Raw genomic sequence first — 21,557 nt, forward strand, 5'->3', positions numbered from 1 at the left:
AAGCCGCTGCCCACCCTGGAGCTAATGAATCAACTTCCCCATCATACAAGAGAAAAGGCAGCGCTGGAGGTCAGCGCTTGAGATGGATGCTGATCCGCAGGTGTGACGATTGGAACAGGCCTGGCTCATCTGCCCGGCCCTTGGGCTGGGAGGATGTCTCCTTTGTCTGATTTTTCTCTACCCTCTTGTTCTCCTCGGTGAGCTGTGTGTCTCAAACTCGCAGTGGAAGGAGATGCTGAGATCCGCAGGGGAATAGGGAAGGGTGATGAGAAGGAAAGATAGTTCTGCTGGGCGGTGGCTGACGAGTGCAGGGATAGGAGGGATACAGACAATTACTGCGAGAGTGATGGCATCTCTGGGCTGGAATTTCTGAAATCCAGGGACCTTGTGTAATTATTCAGACATGGTCAAACCGAGCACAATATGGATTTCCCCTTTGTTTTCCAAATTCCCCTAAATCAGTGGGTTCTGGCTACCTTTCCTTGGTCTTTATAGGGCCCCCATCACAGCAAAACCCTCATGACCTTGAGTGTATTTCTCCTCACAACAGCTCTGTGAGGCACGGCGGTGTGATAATCCCCATTGTACAAATGGGGAAACTGAGGCACAGAGCAACTAAGCGCTAGATTCACAAAAGGAATGAGCATTGCAGTGCCTAACTTCTAGGTGCCTAGAAAGTCACAGGCACAACACTGCGATCCCTGAAGCCTGAGCTAGGGACCTAGGTGCCCTATAAAAGGCATGGGGAGAGAGAGGCTCCTAAGAATGTGATCTACAAAGCCAGCAGGCAAGATGCTGATGGGAGAGGGGGTGCCACACCCCGCCACACTCTCAGAGATATGCCTGTGAGTCACGAACCAGGGAAAGACAGGCGCTCGCTGCCTGATTCGCCTGTGGGGTCCAATCCGGTAGGCTGCCTGGAATGACAAAAACCGGGTGGGAGAAGAAGGCTCCTTCATAATGCAGAGCCAGGGTTTTCCCGAGGGATGTGACTCAAGTTCCCCCCTCCATGAGGAGGAGAAGGGGTTCCAGCCGGGATCTACCACCTCTCAGGGGAGCATCCCAATCACCAGGCTATGGGGGCGGGGGGTGTCTTGTTTTTCCCTGGCCCAATGAATATTTCACTGACTCCTCACAGCCGAGCTCATGATTAGGGTACATTTGTAGGCCGTTATCACCACATTCCTCTTACGGGTCCCCACTGATGTTTGAGAGAAAGTGGCACATTTTCACCTTTATACAGCCCCCATCACCATACCAGCTCGCGAGCCCTATGAGGTACATTTCCTCGTTTCCTAGGTGGGGAAACTGAGGCATGGGAAGGTTGGTTTTGGTTTTTTTGTTTTTTGGTTTTTTTTAAGGGACAGATTTTCCAGTGTTCAGCACTCGCAGATCCCAGTGAACGAGTGCCCTTGTTCTGAAAAAACCACCCATCTAACCAGCATTGTTATTGGAATGTTCAGCCGAGGGGCGGGCAAAGTGTCCATGGATGTCAATGGAGTTGTGCTGACTGACACTAGCTGAGGACCCTCCCCTCCCACGGCTGGAGGCTGAGTTCCTTTTTCACTACTAGGGACTGGTCCCTGTGGGGCAGGGCGCGGGCACATGGGCAGGGACTGGTGTGGGGGAAGCCAGCACTGTCACCAGCTGTGTCGAACTTATCCCCAGGGCTTCAGTCTCCAGGGCTGCTTTCACCAGCACTTTGAAAACTTTGGACTCCTGCCCTTCCTTTCCATAGCAGAAACCCCACAGCAGAAGAATCTCGGGTGGCAAATGTCCACATTTAATCAGCAGGGCTGAACTGTGAAAGGGGAGGGGGCAGCCCAGCCCAGCTGCCCTCGGAGTCACTAAACCTGAACCCCTCACTCTGCTCTCACTCGGGGTGGAGGGAAAGACAATCCAGGCACAGACGCACTCAGTTCTGAGCTGCCGGCACTTCCAGCAGCACTGGGAATGGGCCTTTAAAACTCCCTGGAAAAGCCACCCATGGAAACCAGGGCCAGCTAAACACAGTTCTTAGAATCATGGCGGATAGTTCCACAATGTGTTATTTACCCCTTCACAGAATACCAGAACCAGGGTCACACAAGGAAACTAATAGGCAGCAGGTTTAAAACTAACACAAGGAACGGGATGACAAGGGCATGGATCACTCAACAAATTGCCCTGTTCTGTTCATTCCCTCTGAAGCATCTGGCATTGGGACTGTCAGAAGCCAGGATACTGGATCTGCGTGAAATGAGTGGGTGGTCTCAGTCCTGTTTCAAAGTGGCAAATCTCATGAATAGTCTTATCTCAGCTACCTAGGGCTGAGTGAGCATAGAACTCCAAACCACCATCTCTTCCCAGGAGGTGCCCCCTCCAGGTAATGGTTGAAGGACATTGATAAGGGATGATGGTACATATGGAAATATTTCACCGCTGATACCTGCACCCTGTGAGCAGAGCATATTGGTCACCAGCCTTCACCTTGTTTAGCAACAGAAAATTCACTTCTAAGAATCCCAAAGAACCTGCTGCAGAGCTGAGAATCTGCAGCAGCTGAGTCTGCCCGGAAAGTCTTTGGCAATGTGGGAAGATGATGAACTATGCAATAGTTAACTCGCCGATGCATTGGAATGACCCAACCAGCTTCTGTTAACCGACTAATTCACTAGGTCGCACTTTGCCCTCAGCCTGTTGATGAAGCTGTGAAATAGGCTGTGGGTTCGTTGTGCAGCTTTTAATGACCTTTGGTACTGCCCAGCTGGCGCGTTGAACCAATGCTGCTGAGCTGTTGCAGAGGCCGATGTTCCAATGGTTGCCTCAGCCTTTCATTCCAAGGTCACAGACACGACTGTGATTTACTGCACTGGACCAAAGCCTGCTGTTCCAGTGCGGTCTGATAATAGGAGCATGAATTAACGGAGCCGCAGGAACTTGGCGTGAATGTGTCACTTGGACAGGTGCTGTACCCAGAATGATTCACTGCTTCGCACCAAACGTGGCTAAGAAAACATCTGTGGGGAATTGGATCAAGGGCAATGTTAGATGGGATCAGATGAAGGAGTTTTCAAGGGCGATTTGGAGGCCCAGGGAGAAGATGATGCAGACGCCATTATGCCAAGGAGCAAAACCCCAAAGTCATCACATCAGCATCAGAGAGAATGTCGGTTATTAAGGAAATGGGGCAGGCCAAGTACCAGACCTGGTTCAAAAAGGAGCCGGAGCAAGAGTCAATCTCAGCTGCAGTCCAGTCTCTGGTAGGAAGTTTTCCAGCTCAGAAAAGGCAGTGTCTCACTGGGCACCATTTGGCAGTGCAGCGACTGATGAGCTGTGGAGACTGAACTCCCCTCTCATCCTTAATACGGGAAAGACACGTGGGACTGTTAGACACCAGCAAACCGTCCGGCTCAGCACTAGCGGGCAGCTTCTGGGAATCAGCGACTTCTGAGCAGGTTCTGATGCTTTATAAAGCAGCTGCCTCTCCACCAGCAGGGGTTTCTGAGCCAGAGCTCAATGGTTTATTGAGCAGGTGCTGGGCGGTGCTGGTGGCCTGTGATATACTAGAAATGATCTGCTGGTCCCTTCTGCCCTTAAACTCTATGACATAAATACATCCCGGCCTGGAGTTAAGAAGCAATTTCCTTGTCTCCTGACCCACTGTTTCATAACTCCACCTAAAGGATGCCTGGCACACGCTCCCCAGCCCTGCCTGTGACAGGCCAGCTCTTCTCACAGGGTACCAGCCGGGCACCTCTGCAGCCAGCCTGCGAGCGGCTGCAGCTAATTATGAAGTTAATACAAGAGCTGCTAACAGCCAGTCACCTTTCACCATCTGCCATTTATTTTGCCATAGATCGGTCATTTATCAGAGGCCAGCACACACTTCCTAGAGACCGCCTGGCCCGGATTTATCATCCCCCCTGCAGTCAGCGCTCATTGTCCCGTAGAACGTGATGAATAGTTATAGCTTTTTCTTTAATGAGCTGCGTGGGTGCATGTCTGTGTGGGGGAAGGGGTTCCCTTATCACTGCCCCACAACAGCCGTGTGCCCCCAGAGAACGCTCCTGAGAGCCAGCACTTTTAGACGAAATGGAAACCCCAGGCCTGGAATGCTCATGGCTATTAACATACAACCTTCTGTTTGCTGGGACCAGCTTTTACAGCCAGGGGTCTGGGCGAAGGGGGTCCCGGGACACCATAGCCCAGCTTTTCTCAGTGTGTAGCATGGGACAATTGGGGGAATTTATTTTTCTCCCTCTTCCAGCTCTGACCATGCACTGGGGTATCAGTCACTGTTATTAGTGCAGGTCCCTGGGAGCTAGGGATGGTTGTTATCATCCTCCGGATGGATTTATTATCACCACACCCGGTTCATGCCAGGGCCAGGGCCAGGTTTGTTAAGGTGTTTACGTGCCTAAAGATGCAGATTTCTTGTGGAATTTTCCAGTCAATGGGAGTTAGACACCCAGATCCTCAAATGTAGTTAGGTGCCTAACTCCCATTGGTTACAGTGGGAGTTAGGTACTTTGTAACAGGGTGGTTGCCCATGGGCTGGAGAGCCTGGGGCCAAGCCAGCCCTGAGGACCAGAGGAGCCCCAGCAGAGAGCAGGCAGCGAGTTCCTATCTCTATGCACAAGGCAGCAGGGAGCTGCTAGGGGGTGGGTGATGGGGAGAAGTAGCTGGGCGGGAGGCTGGGTAGTAACCTGGGGGGATGCTCAGGAACAGAAGCCTGAGACATTGTATCTGACATGAAGATGCAGCAAAGACTGGCTCCTGCAGAGACACTGAACTGGGGCTCAGCTCTGGCCAAGAGGACTGGGAACCCCCAACAAAAGGGAGAGAGACACTGAACTGGAGGGCCAGCGTGTACCTGAGGACTGAATAATTTGGGCCCCAAATTTCCCCATGGACTGTGTGGACTTTTTTTGAGGAGCTCTGTGAAGGAGAAAACAAGGGTGGGGCACTGCGGTGGCACCCCTCACCACGAGGAGGCACTGTGGAGACAGTAAGCGACCGACCTGGTTACACACCTAATTACCATGGAGGATCTGGGGCCTAGGCACTTTTGAAACCCGACCAGGCTCCCACCTGCATCCCGTTAAAAATTGGATGCGGTGGGTACGTCTACACAGAAGCTGGGAGATGTGATTCCCAGTGCTGCACGTGCCAGCTCTGCTTGAGCTAGCACCTAAAAAGGGCACCGTGGCTGCCCGGTGCCTGGCGGCGGGGTGGGATTGTACTGCAGCAGCTACCCTGTGCTGCCGCGGCCATGCCGCTATATGTAGGCGCTCACTCAAGCGGAGCTAGTGGGTGTGTGTGGGAGTGACACCCCCCGGCTGCTGTGTGGACACACTCTAAGTGACATGCCAAGGGTCATGCAGAGTGCCTGTGGCGGAGCTCCAGCCTCATATTTGAACTGTTGGATGATCCTTCTGCCAAAGCCACTAGAGAGGGAAGGGTGGCCACTCCCACGTTCCCCGAACACGGCCTGCCCTTCGAAAGGGTGGCCCCTGTCCAATGCTGGACAAAACCATGCCTGGTTTTGTGTCTGTAACAGACAAGGCACAAAACCAGCTGGCTTAAAACCAGCCCTGAGCCAGGCAGAGGGCTGGGCCCAAGCTGTTTGTGCCCTGTATCTTTTCTAGGTCGCTCCTGGAGGCAGCAGGAGGCGTAAGCCTGGTGCCAATCCGCTTCTTGCCAGACCTGGACCTAACATGCAGGCCAGCTGTGCAGGCCCCCTGTGTGGCTGGTCCACGGGGCCCCAGGTCTGAGAGATCAGCTCTGCCATGGTTCCCCCTGGGGCCTGGGGCCTGGCTTGCTCAGAGGAGGGCAGGGGGCAGCTTGCAGAGACAAGGCGAGTGCGGTTACTCATTAGCCCTTCTTAGCCTGGAGGAGGGAGGTGCTTTGCTGGCCAGACACTTCCCCAAACAGGTTCTGCACCCAGCCAGGCTGACTCAGCAGCTGCTCTCCGCTGCCCTTGCAGGTCAGGAGAACGGTCTCCCCACACCCTGCTCCTGCTCTTCTTCTACTGCCCCATCTGGGCACAGCTTCCTGCACCCCACAGATCCCCCTTTGCCTGGAGCACCAACGCAGGAGGCCTGCTTTGGGCAGAGACCGGACCCCAGAGAAACCAGCGTGATGGTAAGGATCTGCCTCTGGAGGAAACTGCTTCTGGCCTCTCTGGGAGCAGGGGTGAGGGTGAAACCCCTGGGTGCAGCTCTGCAGCGCAGAGATAATCCAGGGGTGGCTGGGGGTGCAGAGTTTTTAAATTGTAACTTTGGGGGTGGAAGGTTGGACAAAAAATGTCTCTTTGACCAGCACCCAACTTGTTGATGAAACAAACAGGCTCCACACCTGAAACCTCTTTGCTTTTGGCACCCAATGGTCAGGACTGGGGCTCGGGAAAGCAGAATTATTTTGGGCATAAGCTTTTGTGGGTAAGAAAACGCCATGAAAAGCCTACTCATGAAAGCCTATGCCCAAATAAATCTGTTGGTCTTTAAGGTGCCTCTGGTCTCCTGGTTGTTTTTGTGGATACAGACTAACACGACTCCCCTCTGAGACGCAGCATTATGTTGTGATGACTGATTAGTTGTAACAAGCGCGTGTTTTGAAAATGGAACATTCTTGTTTAACCAGACACCGAGATTTTGGTTCAGTTTTTCGTTTAGGTTTTTCATAGGAAAAAAAAACAGCCATGGGAAATTTTAAAACCAGTGAAAACCTTTGCAAAATGTCCCACCAGAACTGAATTGGTCTGGCCCAGCAGCTGTAATTCAGAAGCTGTTGGGGGCTGGGTTTGGTAAGTGGATTTAGTGCTGAGAAAGGAGGGGGACTGCTACTGGCCACTCCCCAAGCCCCTGGCCCTGGAGGAATCCCCCCACCCCCACCCAAGGAATCTGTCTCCAGGGCAGGTGTCTGAGATAGGAGATAGGTACTGGCTGCTTGCTGGGAGCCCCAGGCGGAGAACAGACAGTGCAATGATAATGGCCCTTATTTGTACAGCCTCTTAAAGACAAACTGGGTCCCCAGAGTGCAAACACAAAGCTAAACTACCAATGCAATAGCAAAGGGGGTGTGAGTGTGTGTCAGGATTGCAGCAGATGGGGAGGCCATGCAGTGGGGCTGCTCTTGCACAAACAGTGCTGAGACTGGGGGCAGAGTGGGGGGGCAGGGCTCAAGAGAGGATCTGGGGAGCAGAGCTGAAAGAGACAAGTGAGGAAGCAGCCTTGGGGTTCCAGTCCAGTTCTGTTGCGTGTGCCAAAGGGGGTGTCTGCGCTGCAGCTGGGAGCGAGCCGCCCAGCCCAGCTACACAGCCACAAGCCAGTGCACAAACAATAGCTGGGACTTCAGAGCCGGGGCTTTCAAGCCTTGAGCCTCAGCGTCCGCACTGTGATTGCTAGCAAGAGTCTGTCTGCCTGGGCTGGGAGACTCCGTCCATCTGCAGTGAAGACAGACCCTGGCTTTCCTCCCTTGTAATGCTGGGATAGTGAGGGCTTTGTAGCTTGGCGACTGGGGTCGGAGGGTCTCCTCCGAGCTGGTGTTGAGGCAGCAGCAGGTTCTCAGAGGGAGGGTAACGGATGCCCCTCAATTATATGCAGTGGGGATGTATAGGAGGGGGGTGGTGGAGATGACCATGCCTTGCAAATCTAAGAGTTGCAGTTACAGATCCGTATGGACGGGGCCACACTGGCTTTTCATGGGGCCCATTTGCAGAGGGATTTCCCTGTGGATGGCCTGTTTCCCCAGCAGCAGCAGCAACCTCGCTGGCTTTAAGGACTCTGCGTGGCCCAGCCTCCCAGACTACGTCCAGGCGCTGCCTCAGCCCCTTTCCGTTCACACACGCATCAGGCTGACTCGGGTCAGCGAGCACCCAGGACCTGGCTCCTAGGTCCTGGCTGGGGCATGGGTCAGAGCTGAGCCCTGGTGTGATTCGGGTCCACTCCCTGTCGTCGCGCAGTGTGGACGCAGGCCTGAGTCAGAAGATCGGCGTAGCGCAGAGGGACGCACTAACACAGCTGGGAGACCCGACTCCAGCACTTGGAAACCCAGGCTCACAATGCAGTGTGGACACTCGAGTGCAGGTGCGGAAACGCCGAGTCCACAAGCCTGGATCGGGCAGCCCCGGGTTTAGAGTTAGTGTGGCTGCACCCCAGGTAGCTGGGTGGCCATACAAAGGTTTGTGGCTGCAGTTAGAGATCCATTTACAAAGACAGCTTCTGGCAGGCCAGGGATTGCCAGGGAGAGCCGGGGTGGGGTGGGGGGCGGAATCGGGCGTTCCTGTGTTGAGCGAGCCGTGGTCAGCCCCACTGATAGAAAAGGAGCCTTCAGGGCACCCACGAGCTTCCTGCGTCTTTGTGTTGGTGACCACTTTGTAACGAGTTTCAGGGGTGAGAGTGACCATTCTCCAAAGCCCGAGGAGCCAGCTCCACACACGTGGTCTGAGTAAGATCCCGTCCGAGCCCCTAGGCACGGACTTGGGCAGCTAGCCCCTCCCATGCTCTCCTTAGCTCTGATCCAGCTAGTGCAGGTACGTCTACACAGGCAGTTACCTACACCCCCAGCTCCAGTGCACACATCCCCGCTGTCATGGTGGGAGACAGCAGAGGGTGTTTCAGTGTCACACGCCTCATTCCAAACTGATAACAGCAGGGACAGCACCATCCTCGCCTCTCCTCCCCTTTCTCTCTTAATCCCAGCGCCATCACTAGAGCTGGCCGGAGAAGGGAATTTCCATTGCCCAGTCAGTTCCGGTGAGTCAACATTTTTGTTCCATTTTGCATTAGAATGAACGTCGACATGGCAGAATTTCCAGCAAAATGGACCGATCCGTTTCGGTGCTGCCTGCTGGGCAGCCAGCCAGCAGACATGCCAGGGAGCCAGGCAGCAGGCCTGCCTGCTTTCCTGCCAGCCCCACCCGCCAGCTCTGGCTGGCCAGTGGGTGGGCTGGCCGGCAGGCTGCAGACTGGCCTCCAGTGAAAGCTTTAAGGAATTGACACGTTCCCGGGAACATTTCAGTTGCTTCGGGTCAGCAACTTTCTATGGAAAACTGTTCCCTGGAAAAACTTTCAACCAGCTCTACTCCCCTGCAATGAGAGCAGCTGCTCGCTATAGATGGGGTGGCGGGGCATTCTGACACCTAAACATACAAAGCACCTTGCCTGTGCCCCCCTCAAAGCCTATTTCCTTCTGTGGGTGACACATGCCACATGAGACTATCACCCCTCAATCTGCACCCTCCAAATCAGGGGCAGAAAAGGGCACGTCAGGGTGTTAGGTGGGGGCTTTGCACAGGGAGCAGTCGGGGTGTCAGGGATGGGAGGGGAGCAGGGTGGGTGCTGAGCCTGGGGAGTGGGGGGCAATAGGGGTGTCAGAGGTAGGAGGGGAGCAGGATGGGGGCTCTGCATGGGGATCTGGCAGCAGTCAGGGTGTCAGGGATAGGAGCAGAGCAGGGGGCAGTCAGGTATAGGAGGGGAGTGGGGTGGATGTTCTGTGTAGGGAGTGGGGGAGTGTTTGGGTTAGGAGGGGAGCATGGGTGGTGCTGAGCATGGGGAGCGTTTCCCAGCATTTCTCTGGAGTTTTCCCTGCTCCCACAGCCGTGCTAGACATGGGACCCAATGGTGCTGTTGTTGCTGGTGTGCTGAAGTCGCTCCCTTTGGCCCTGTTTGGACACAGGGCTGGCGAGAGACGCTGCATTGACAGCCCCTGAAGTTCATTATTCCCCTGGAAGCTGTTCAGCAGAGGTAGCTGAGTGATCTCCACCAACTGGAGTGGCCGACTTGGCAAGGAGATGTTGGTTCACTCTCTTGTCCAAAGCCCAGTGCTAGTCCCCATCGTCAGCGCTGGGCTCTAGGCATTAAGTGCAGGCTAGCCGTGCCCTGCACATGGCCTGGCCTCTGCACAGCCCTCAGCTGGTGATTACCAGGGGCCATTCGTCACTCCTGGTCTGCAGAGGCAGGCTGGGTATCTGGTTATCCGGATCCCATTGTCCCCTCTGCTCTGGTTTTGACCATTGACTGGTACTGTCAAGGGAACATAGGAACAGTCAGGCTGCATCAGCCCCAAGGTCCATCTAACCACGTGTCCTCTCTCTGACAGTGGCCAGCAGCAGAGGCTTCAGAGGAAGGAGTAACAAACCCCACAGTAGGTGCTTATGGGATAATCTGCCCCCACATAGGTCACATCCTGGTCTCTCATAGTTAGAGACTGGCATAAGCCCTGAACCGTGAGGTCCAGTAATTAATATCCCTTCCAGAATTCCATTGTCATTAATTATGAACGCTCTGGATATGCCTGATGTCCATATAAATATTCAGATCCTTTTGCAATGTTGTTCAGTTCTTTACCTCAATAGCTTCCTGTGGCAGGGAGTTCCACAGTTTAATCACACGTTGTGTGGAAAAAAATCACTCTCTTTATCAGATTTGATTTGTTTTTGTCCTAGGTTCATGGGCAGGGAGGGTTCAAGTTCCAGAACTGGGCTAGGAGCTATGGCTCTTCTCCAGAACTGTACTTCCAGCCAACATCAGTGGAGGAGATCAAAGAGGTAAGAAGGAGGTTTCAGTCGAACAGTCCATTGGAATAAAAAGCCAAGGCAGAATTGGCAGGTGGAAGGCTCAGGGCTGAGGTATCCTCCCTTCCTTCTGAGTATCAGCCCAGCCCTCACCAGGAATGCAGAACAACCACCGAAGCCTCCAAAGTACAGAGCATGGGCTCCTCTCAGAGATCCCAAGGCCAGAAGGGATCGCAGCGATCATTTAGCCTCGCCTCCCATATAGCACAGGCCAGAGACCTGCCCCAGAATAATTCCTGGAGCAGAGCTTTTAGACGAACTGGGGGATTGGTCCTGCTTTGAGCAGGGGGTTGGACTAGATGACCTTCTGAGATCCCTTCCAACCTTAATATTCGATGATTCTATGAACACCCAGTCTTGATTTAAACATTGTCAGTGATGGAGAATCCGCCTGCAGGTTCTTAGAACCGTCCCTCTCCCTGATCAGAGCCACTTCTTGAACTAAAAGAAGCAGGAGGAGGGGGAGGAGAATCTGCACTCCAAAGCAAAACAGCCCTTTTAGACTCACGGTGAAATTCTAGGGGATGCAACATGAGGTCTAGGCACCACACCACTTTAATCCATTTAAGGGGTGCCTGAACCTCAGGCTGCCATCTGCATGTGACCTCTGGGGATGGTCAGGGTAAATACACCAGCTACTGCCCCTTGAGGATAAGTGGCTAGTTTTTATTTTACTGGGTGCACATGCGTTAGCAGCGTTGCCCTGTTTATTCACCTGTGCTATGGTAAAGCTTTGCTCCCTCTAGTGGCTGGAGGCCCAGAGAGGACAGCAGTGTTACCACAAGCACTTGCTGTGTTCTGTTCTCATCCAGCTCAAATGGTCTCACTGCTACTCTTGTACACAAGTGTCCTGAGTTCGAGTCCTGCGCACAACTGGTTCTCCATGTGCTCAGGGCTCAGAGTGCCCTTGAAAAGCAGCCAGGACTCACAGTGTGATGTCTTGGCAGATTTTGGATCTGGCCAGGCAGCGGAGTAAGAGGGTGAAGGTGGTTGGTGGTGGACATTCCCCTTCGGACATCGCCTGCACAGATGACTTCATGGTTCAAATGGGGAAGATGAACAAGATCCTCAAGGTACTGTAGGTCCCTGTTTTGCCAGGCTGTGGGATCTCCTCAAGGTGTTATGGTTTGGGGACACGTTGGTGTAACATTCCTGTTAGTGCAAATCAGTAATTATTGTGTGTCGTCGTAGTAACAATAACAGTGAGAGCTGATCCAAAAAAGGGGAAGGGGGGGAATCACACAAAATTTTTTTAACATTTTATCTCATTTAGAATTTTGGGGGGAAAAAACCTCAAATTTTGAAATGTCTCAAAATAAAGAACTTTCAGGCAACTCTCCACCTGGTCAAAAAACCAGGGGTGCAGGAGAAAATTAGCAAAAGTCACCTTAAAATTATGCCTCATTTTAAACCCTAAATTCATCACATTGTGACCAGCTATGTATAATAATAATGTAGTGCTGCTTTAATCTGTGCTTTGCTCTCACACACACTTCACAATCCACATCAAAATGGCCACACTGGGTCAGACCAAAGGTCCGTCTAGCCCAGTTTCCTGTCTTCCGACAGTGGCCAGTGCCAGGTGCCCCAGAGGGAATGAACAGAACAGGGAATCATCAAGTGATCCATCTCCTGTCGCCCATTCCCAGCTTCTGGCCAACAGAGGCTTGGGACATCATCCCTGCCCATCCTGGCTAGTAGCCATTGATGGACCTATCCTCCGTGAATGTATCTAGTTTTTTTTTTAACACTATTATAGTCTTGGCCTTCACAAAATCCTCTGGCAAAGAGTTCCACAGGTTGACTGTGTGTTGTGTGAAGAAATACTGCCTTTTGTTTGTTTTAAACCTGCTGCCTATTCATTTCATTAGGTAACCCCTAGTTCTTGTGTTATGAGAGGGAGTAAATAACTTTTCCTTATTCACTTTCTTCACATCTGTCATGATTTTATAGACCTCTATCCCCCCCGCCCCCGCCCCGCAGTAGTCTCTTTTCCAAGCTGACAAGTCCCTGTCTTATTCAGCGCTCCTCAGACAGAAGCTGTTCCATATACATTTTTGTTGCCCTTTTCTGTACCTTATCCAAGTCTAATAGCTCTTTTTGGAGATGGAGCGACCACATCTGCACCAGTATTCAAGATGTGGTTGTACCATGGATTTATACAGAGGCAACGTGATATTTTCTGTCTCATTATCAATCTCTTTCTTAATGATTCCCAACACTCTGCTTTTTTGACTGCCCTGCACATTGGTTTCTGCTCCCCTCCCCTCCAGCTTTCCTCAATGGCAGGACAGGGGGCAGGCTGTACCTGTCTGGAGCCTGGCACTGACAGATTGGAATAGCTGGGGGCGGGTGATCCCACAGGGAACACTGCTAATTCCAAGCTAATAAATCACCAGACCTCAGTCATTACTGATAATCATCAGCAGCTTTTAATTACAGGCAAGGGCTGTTCCCTGCTGGCTTTTGCTCTTAGGGACTGAAATAAATAGCTTGCAGTGTTAATGAATGGGCTGTGGAACAACAGAGGTAGAAGCATCTGTTAGCCTGGCTGAGCAGTGACAGCAGGGCTTACAGAGCATGCAGGGCAGGTGCAACCATTTAGGCGACCGCCTGGATTTGGGGGGCGGCATTTTCTTCGGCAGCGATCGCGGTGGCCAGATCTTCAGCCACCCCAGTCGCCACTGGCATTTAGGCGGAGGGAGCTGGGGCAGGGGAGTGCAGCGAGGGCTGCTTGCGGCAAGTAACGGGGGGGAAATGGCACACAGGGGAACTCCCTGCCCCAGCTCAGCCCTGCCCCGCCTCCTCCCCAAGCATGCCTTGGCTGCTTCACTTCTCCCACCTCCCAGGCTTGTGGCGCTGATCAGCTTAGGTGTCGCAAGCCTGGGAGGCGGGAGAAGTGAAGCAGTGATGGCGTGCTCGGAGCAGAGGTGAGCTGAGGCGGGGGGGGTGCCTCAGGGCGGAGGGTGGGGGGTGGTGAGCTGCCACAAGGGGGGTGCCTCAGGGCAGACGGGGGGAGCTGCCATGGGCGGGAGGCGCCTCAGGGCGAGGGCATGCGGGGGGGGCGCAAGGTGGAAGTTTCGCCTAGGGCACGAAACATCCTTGCACCAGCCCTGAGAGCATGGGCATATGATCCAGAATAGACAGTGATCCCAAGCAGAGCATGAGGTCAGAGGGCACAAGGGGGTCAGTGCACCAGGTGGGGACAGAGGCATTGAGTTCTGCAGAGCACAAGCTGGAATGGTCTGGGTGGGTCAGGCTCGTCCCAGGCGGGTGGATTTTTCTCTGCACTGCAAAGTGGTCGGATTCTGAGCAGGATTGGAGCAAGGGAAAGGACGAGCTGCAGGGAGGCTGCCGGTCAGTGCTGAGGTGCATTGGCAGAGCTAAGGGAGGAAGATCTGGGCTGGAATAGCATTGGTTCCAGCAACTCAGCTCTCTGCACCATCTCCGCTTTGCTTATTAGTCCATGCTAAATGCCCTGGATTCATCCCCTGGGGTGTTTTACTAGGGAAGCTTCAGGATGTGTAGCTCAGAGGCTGGGTCAAACCACAGTCATCCCAGTGGAGGTGCTCTGCGAGGAGCCTGGACTCATTGCATAGTCACACCAGTGACTGCCGCATAGGCATGTTGCCCACGTTCACCTACCAGCAGCATCTTCGGGAAGGGAAGGTGTCCCGCTTGGCTCTTGACCCATTTGTGACCTTGTCCAAGAGCTCGTCTTGTTGGGAGATAAAGTGAAGGATGTGAGGAGACTTCCCTCCAGGCATTGTCCTCTGGAGGTGCTCCAGAGACCTGCTTCGGGAGGTGAGGGTGGTGTATGAGGTCTCAAATTCCTATTTCTGGAAATATCAAGAGAGCTGCTTTTTCTCCTGGGGCATCTGCCTGGAAGCAGAAATTCAGGGGCACCTGAGAATAAAACAACAGGGGGAGACAAGACATCTTATCTCAACTTCTGGTCATCTCAAGAGTTTGGCTCAAGTCTTTGTCTAAAGTTCATATGGGTTCTTGTCCTGTGAAGCGGTTCCAAGACCAGAGTCCCCTCCGTTCACGGAGCTGGCAGAGCGTTAGAGCAAGCTGCCCCTCCCGACATATCCCTCCCTCCCCAGACACAGTGTGCTTCAACAGCGAGGACCTCTCTGTAGACACGGGAAGGTGGGTCCACACTCCGTGGCACACTTGAGACTCTCAAGGAACTGGGGCCAGCTGTGCTGGTGGGATTTGTGCTGTGGACATTTGTTTTCTAGGACCTGGAATGAGATCCACCTGCTCATAGGCCACCAAGGAGCCAATATGCAATCACTGCCCAGCTGCAGGACCTCACATTCCTCTCACCAAACAAAACCCATCAACTACCTTGCTTTGGCTTTTGCCTTCTGGTTTTATGCAGCCACCCAGCCAGGGGGTTGATTCTCAGTGCGAACTGTGCCCAGGGGTGCTGACAAGCAGTGGGGGGCTCCTCTCTAGGGTCCCGAATACAAGTCCTCAGAGCTAATCTCTTGCAGGTGGATAAGGAGAAGAGGCAAGTGATGGTGGAAGCGGGAATCCTCCTGTCTGATCTAAACGTCGAGCTGAGCAAGTACGGGCTGGCTCTGCCCAAGTAAGTGAGCTGTTTGCTGTGTCAGTGTTATTCAGGACAACCTTAATGCTTTTCTGATCCTTGGATTCCTTCATCACCCCAAGCCAGGGTCTAGAGCTTATCTACACAGGGAAATTTCCCGGGATAAGTTAAACGGGAAAAAGGCTCTTATTCCGGAATAAGAGAGTCTACATGCTAATTATACCAGTAAACTTCCCTGTATAAACAAGACTTTACTTACACACTGTATGGTTCAACAGCCTGCCCAGACAAATGATTTCTCTTCCTTGGCTCCAAACAGGCAATAGATTTCCCTGCTGGGAATGCAGGACACGGGGAAGAGATTCCCAATAGATGGCTCTTCAGTCTAGGACATGAAGGCCTAACATGAGCCAATGGCTGGAAGTTGAAGCCAAACAAATTCAGACTAGAAGTCAGGTGCAAGCTTTTAAGAGTGAGGGTAAGTAGCCACTGGAAGAACTTACCGAGGTGCGAGGTCTATAGCGGGAGTCTTTAACTCAAGAGCGGAAGTCTGTTTCTAAAAGATGAGTGATAGCTCAACCAGAAGTTATGAACCTGAAGTAAAGTTTAGCGAACCCCTCCTGAAGGCCTTTTAAAAACAGTCACTGCTAGAAAGACACTTAGACTTTTAAAATGGGGAGGCCATGTGAGTCATGCCTGATGTGTGAATTTCACTGACACGAGGGGAGAGTACTCTTTAATCGCTGGGTAACTGAACTGATTGCTTCCTCGGTCAATCGGAGTTTATGCTGGACTAATTCCGCGCTCCTGGGGACTGATTGAACAGGACGCTAGCCGGGCCATGGATAGGGTTTCAAAAAGACATGCCTCAGAGGGGTGAGCAAAGTGGGTAATTGTGGAAGTAAACGATCCGTTTTGTGTGGTCACGGTGCATTGTGTTGGGCACACGTCTGGGGTGCACATTTCTGTCCCCATCATGCAGCCTGACATATTCACAGCCTGCACTCGCTTGGGCTTGGAAGAGCAAAAGAGTCACTACTTTATTGTTTATTTGTATTCTTGTGCTGGCCCCCAGTGAGATCAGGGCACCGTTGTAGAGGCGCTGTAGAGACGCGTTGTGAGTGACAGTCCCTGTCCCAAAGGCCGTACGCTCTGTAATGCTGTCGTTCCTGAGGCATGCCAGGAACAGTCTAGTTATCACTTAGTCCTGTCTGAGAGCAGGGGACAGGACTAGGTGTCCTATCGAGGGCCTACCTCTAGCATTAGAGATTTGTGCTATGGCTGAATTTTCACCCAGTATTTCCTCATAGAGCACGGGAAAATAAATGCCAGTGATCCATTGCAAACCAGTTCCAACCGCTTTCCTCGCTCAGAATTACATCCCAGGTTAAGGTTTCCCCTTCGCCTGGTATGATGGAGTAGGGGCTGTCTGTGTGGGGAATGGGAGAACAGGGGATGTCTTTAGGTGAGGGACAGGATCTTTAAGCCTGTAACCTGAGCCAGGCAGGGAGGAGGGGGTCAGCACCTTTTGCCCAGGAAGCTGGACAAAGAAATCGGGCGGCTGGAGGAGGGGCAGGGCAGTTTTGGGTTTGGGGCTGTGAGGGCAGAATTCAGGGAATCCTAGCTGGGATCCAAGCACCCTGAAAGCCCAGAAGGACTCGATGGAGGGGTCCTGACTGTGCCTACAAGCTCTGCTGTAACCGGTGTTCCTGTTGTCCAGTAAACCTTCTGTTTTACTGGCTGGCTAAAAGTCACTGTGGGTTCCAGGAAGAGGGGTGCAGGGCCGGACTCCCCCAGATTCCGTGACACCTGGATTTCCTGCGTCACGCCTCATAACAGCCAGCAGGCCAGGCAGTCAGTGTGCTGGGTCTGTGGGTCTGTTACCCCCTGCGCTGTCCCGGCCCGCTGCGTTCCTGCTGGGCTCAGGCAGGGAGGCAGCTCCCCATTAGTGGAGCTGCCCTGAAGGTTACCTCTGTAGCAGGGGATCTCGGATGCTGGCAGGGAAGGTGGCTCAGGGGCACCGGTTCCATTTCAGCCGGTGTCATGTGAACATGCCCCCGCAGTACCCAGAAGCAGTCAGGGCTCGACCTGTCCCGTGCACAAGTCCCACATGCCTGGCACTGGATCTGTGCCATGGATTTGGGGAACGGGTGGTGTTCCCTGAGATCAGCCTAAGGCCCTGGGAGAGCATCAAAGGGACTGTCTTCAATCGGAACATCAGGCCCACGTCTGGATCCCCTGCCTGCCAGCCTGTGATCTCAGCACGGTTCGATGTGAAGCAGCGGGTGTGGTACATTGAGTTGGCACGTCCTGATCTGAGGCAGCTGGCAATTAACGACCCTTGTTCTGGGTGTCACATTAATTAATATGGTCTTGAGAGATTCGTCTGGGAACGACAGCCACAACTAACTGTCCGATGCCGTTTCTTTGTCTGCGTGCAGCTTAGGGGCCGTTTCGGAAGTGGCGGCCGCAGGGGTTATTGGAACGGGGACACACAACACGGGCATCAAACATGGCATCCTGCCCACCCAGGTAATGCTCGGACCAGGCGGAACGACAGCTGGCCGGGCAACCCCGAATTCTGTTGAGTGAGAAGCTTCAGAATAGGTTTGGTTGAAAACGAGCCCTTTGGGAAGAGAGGGAGACCCCTGGGGGGTAGGACATGCTCAGCTGGGCTGTGGCAGACCCCGAGTCGAGTGCCGGCGCTGAATCCGGCAGGGCAGGGCCTTGAACCCGTAACTAGGCCAGGAACAGTTTGCCTGACCCACTTCAAGTCAGACACAGGGCATTGTTTATCCCCCGATTATAAACCAGCTCAGAATTCACTGTTCAGTGGCCAGTTCATCTGCCCAGTCCCCAGCCTCCGAGGGAGGAAACTCCCTGAGGCTGAGCTGCCGGGGCGCTGCCCGCAAAGGGGGTCTCTGCTCACGGTGCCCGGAAGATGGTGGATTTTCCCTGTTGTAAAGTGAGTTGATCCCTTCCTCCCCATGGCTGGAATATCACAGCCCCCACCCATCCTGCCCACCAGCCCTGCTGCTGCTTTCAGTTCCTAAATAGGGAGAAGTGAGAGGGGTTAATAACAAACACCTCTCAGTTACTGACTCCTCCTCACACCCCTCAGAGAGAGGAGAGTCGTCATCATTAACCCTAATCTACAGGAAGGGAAATCAGACCCCACCAGGTGAAGTGAGGTGCCCCTGGCCACACAAGAAGTGCTGGAAGGCTGGCTCCCACTCCTGCGCTCTGACCACTAGACCACGCTGCCCATCCCCACCCCAGTTAGTTCCTGGCCCCCATGGGGCCACGCAGAGCACTCTGATAGGGGGAATTGCTTTCTGCTGGAAGAGCTGCCAGAGTGTATGATGGACGCATCACATGCCTCTCACCAGCATCACCACCTGGCTGCATCTGGGTCTCAGTGCTAGGCTAGTCTGGACAGGATTCTCCTCACGCTCTGCCCACCTGTCTTGGGCTCTGTGTGGTGGTCACCGGCTCTCTGACCTTGGCTCTCCCTGGAGTGCTGAGAACAGCTGACATGCAGCCCGGGGACTGAGCACATGGCCCCCTGGATACTATGTCCTGGCCTATCACAGGGGCCCTAGGGCTTTAAGTCTGATCTGCTTCCAGCCAGCACAATGTGCTGCTCTTAGACCATTAGCTTGGCTGCAGATGCCCCCATGTTTGCTATCCTCAGGCCAGTCCCATCCTGCATCACCCATCACATACAGCACGTTCACAGAGCCTCTATGGCCTGACATCAGCCGTGAGGATCCAATTCATGAACTGTACCAGGCAAAGGCACCGTCACCGATCTTTTCTCTCTTACGGGTGCAGAAGGCCCAGAACAGACCATACCCCTTACAGTACCATCTACCGCAGCAGGACTTGCCAGCTCCCTGTGGCTTATCCTAGCTGAACTAGACAAAGCCCAGGGCAGTCAGCTGTAGGAAACAACCCTCCATTAGCAGGGAATGAACTCCAGGCCCTAGTGGATCTTTTCCATCACTGACGTCTAGAGCAGCTGGAGGAATGAACTGATGTTGCTGGAGCCCATAAGAGTCAGAGTGAAAATGGCTGTTTCTTTTCACCTCTTTTACTGTTCCTCTCTCTCTCTTCCTTCCCCTGGCTCCCCAAAGCGCCCCCTCTCGCGATAGAAAAGAAACAGGACTCAGTTTTACTGAAGATAAAGGGAATGCTCTATGGGGACTGCTGCTGGACACAGACAGACCCTGTGGTTCTCTGTGGCTCTTCAGCATCCGCACGCTGTGTTGCCTGGTGTCACCAAACAGGGTCTCTTTCAGTCCTGGCCTGGACTCGGTAGCCACGAAAGAGACTACTGACTACATTACACTATCCCAGCTGATCTGTGCTGAGCAACCCACATGGCATCCCCAGGACATGCTCTGCTAAGGATCAGGCACTGCTGGGCAGGGTCAAAGATCCAGGACCCAGTCCTGCAAACCCTCTGTGGGACTTCACTGAAAGCAGCAAGAGCCCCTCTGCTTGGGAGGCACACAAGCTCAGGTCCCTGACTACGACATCATTAATATCTCAGAGCAATGCTGCCACCGTTAAGATCCTAGCTGCAAAGTTAGCTCCAGAGCAGACTTACCCGGCTTTCATCGTGTCTGACAAATTCATACAAAATCAGGGCATTAAGAAATGATAAACGTGCAGTAATAGAGGAGTGGAATGAATGGGGCACAGGGTGGCTGGAGGCTCAATATACAGCCAAGCAGCTGCTGCCTCTCGAGAACAGAGATCCCCGAGAATTCACAAGTGCCTGTCAAAAATTCCATAAAGTACCTGAAAGGCACATCGTAGCAAGTAACAGTAAATGAGCCTGTTACAACACAGTAAGCGGCAAGGCAAGTCTACCCGGTGAATTAGTGCAACCACAGGACCAGGCTCCTGCCTGTTGAGGGTAGGTTGGCTGAGGTTCACCCGTGCCCAAGGTACCAGGAATTTGAGTCTGGGAGATATTTGTTTCGGTGCTTATATGGCCCTCACTGCCATAATTATCTGACTGCCAAATTTCAAGTCCCCGCTCCTAAGGATGGGGGTGCTAGAGCTTTTCAAAGAAAAGCTCACTAGAAGGTTTTAACGTGGTGTAGCGGTCCAGACTCACCCCCGCGGCACCTCCTGCTGGTGACTTCAGGGAATTAGCTCAAATTCCAGCCCAGAGCGCCCTCTGCAGGCCAGTGATCCACCTGTCCGCTGCTGGCCCCCATGTCCCTCCCTGGACCCCAGTGCCACTTTAACTTGGTCTCCCCCCTCCCAGGGGAACCCCCACCCCACTATCCCTCAGTATTGGCTACTGCCCAGTCATTATCTAGCCCCCACACCCTGGGGCAGACTGCAGTATCAGCCACTCATCATAGGCAAAGGGGTTTTGGCCTGGCTGCCTTTACCCACCCTCCGGCTGCCCCCTGCAAGCCTGGTACCTAGGAGGCCTCGAACCAGCTCTGCAGCCTGGGGAGTTGCTGGCCTGGGGCTTTCTAGCTCCTAAGGCCTTACCCCAGCCCTGCCTTTCTCTAGGCCCCCGGGTGAGTTCCCAAGCAGCCAGGCCTGTCTCCCTCTCCAATCAGAGAGAGACTGCTCCCTCTGGCTTCCCTGGCCTTCTTATAAGGCCCGGTTGCTTATACTTTGGGGCATGATCCCAGCTGCAGCCACTTCCCCCAATCAGCCCAGCCTAAAGGCTGCTTTCTCCAGCCCCAGCCCCTTCCCAGGGCTGTTTTTAAGCCCTTCAGGGCAGGAGCAGAGGTCCATCCTGCTACACACGGGCAAAACAAGTTATTTTTCCCTAGTGTCAGTCTTGGAAATGGCTGAACAGTTTTGACTGAAATTTTCCAAGAAAAATCACCCTGCAGCAGCATGTCAGATTTCCACCCAGTGGGATGAAATTTGGCCCAGCAACTGAAAACAGGGTCTTATAATGGGAACCATTGAGCAACCTGAATTACTGGCCATGCTACGCGACCACCTATAATATTATAATATTTCTGAGCTCCTTACAAAACAGTGCTTCCAGGGCTAGATCACAGCTACAGAGTTAGATACAGAGCAGCGCAAATGGTTCATTGTGCGTAAGGATAGGCTCTGTGTCCCAAGGCCAAGCCACTAAGAACATAAGAGTTGCCAGACTGGGTCAGAGCATGGTCCATCTTGCCCAGTATCCTGTCTCCGACAGTGACTCATACTAGAGCTCCATGGGGAATGTACAGAACAGGGTGACCGTAAACCTCTGACTGCCAGAAGCTGGGTCTGGATGACAGGATGGATCACTTGATGAATTGCCCTGTTCTTTTCATTCCCTTTGAAGCACCTGGCATTGGTCACTGTTGGAAGGCAGGATACTGGGCTAGATGGACTGTTGGTCTGACCCAAAATAAATAATAATTGGAGATATACCTATCTCCTAGAACTGGAAGGGACCTTGAG

The 21,557-nt window shown here is 53.2% G+C and overlaps 1 protein-coding gene across 1 annotated transcript in view; it reads left to right on the forward strand.

Annotated features, from left to right (window-relative positions):
• The first annotated feature begins 3,146 nt into the window (after nucleotides 1–3,146).
• Nucleotides 3,147–21,557, forward strand: part of LOC116837372 (L-gulonolactone oxidase) — a 45,307-nt gene continuing 26,896 nt past the window's right edge. Inside the window, exons 1-5 of the mRNA XM_075063499.1 lie at nucleotides 3,147–3,242; nucleotides 10,430–10,531; nucleotides 11,506–11,631; nucleotides 15,061–15,155; nucleotides 17,558–17,648. Coding sequence (XP_074919600.1) covers nucleotides 3,147–3,242; nucleotides 10,430–10,531; nucleotides 11,506–11,631; nucleotides 15,061–15,155; nucleotides 17,558–17,648 — 510 coding nt within the window. The remainder of the gene's footprint in view (nucleotides 3,243–10,429; nucleotides 10,532–11,505; nucleotides 11,632–15,060; nucleotides 15,156–17,557; nucleotides 17,649–21,557) is intronic.

The sequence above is a fragment of the Chelonoidis abingdonii genome, chromosome 3 (assembly GCF_003597395.2).
Source record: "Chelonoidis abingdonii isolate Lonesome George chromosome 3, CheloAbing_2.0, whole genome shotgun sequence".
NCBI lineage: Eukaryota > Metazoa > Chordata > Testudines > Testudinidae > Chelonoidis > Chelonoidis abingdonii.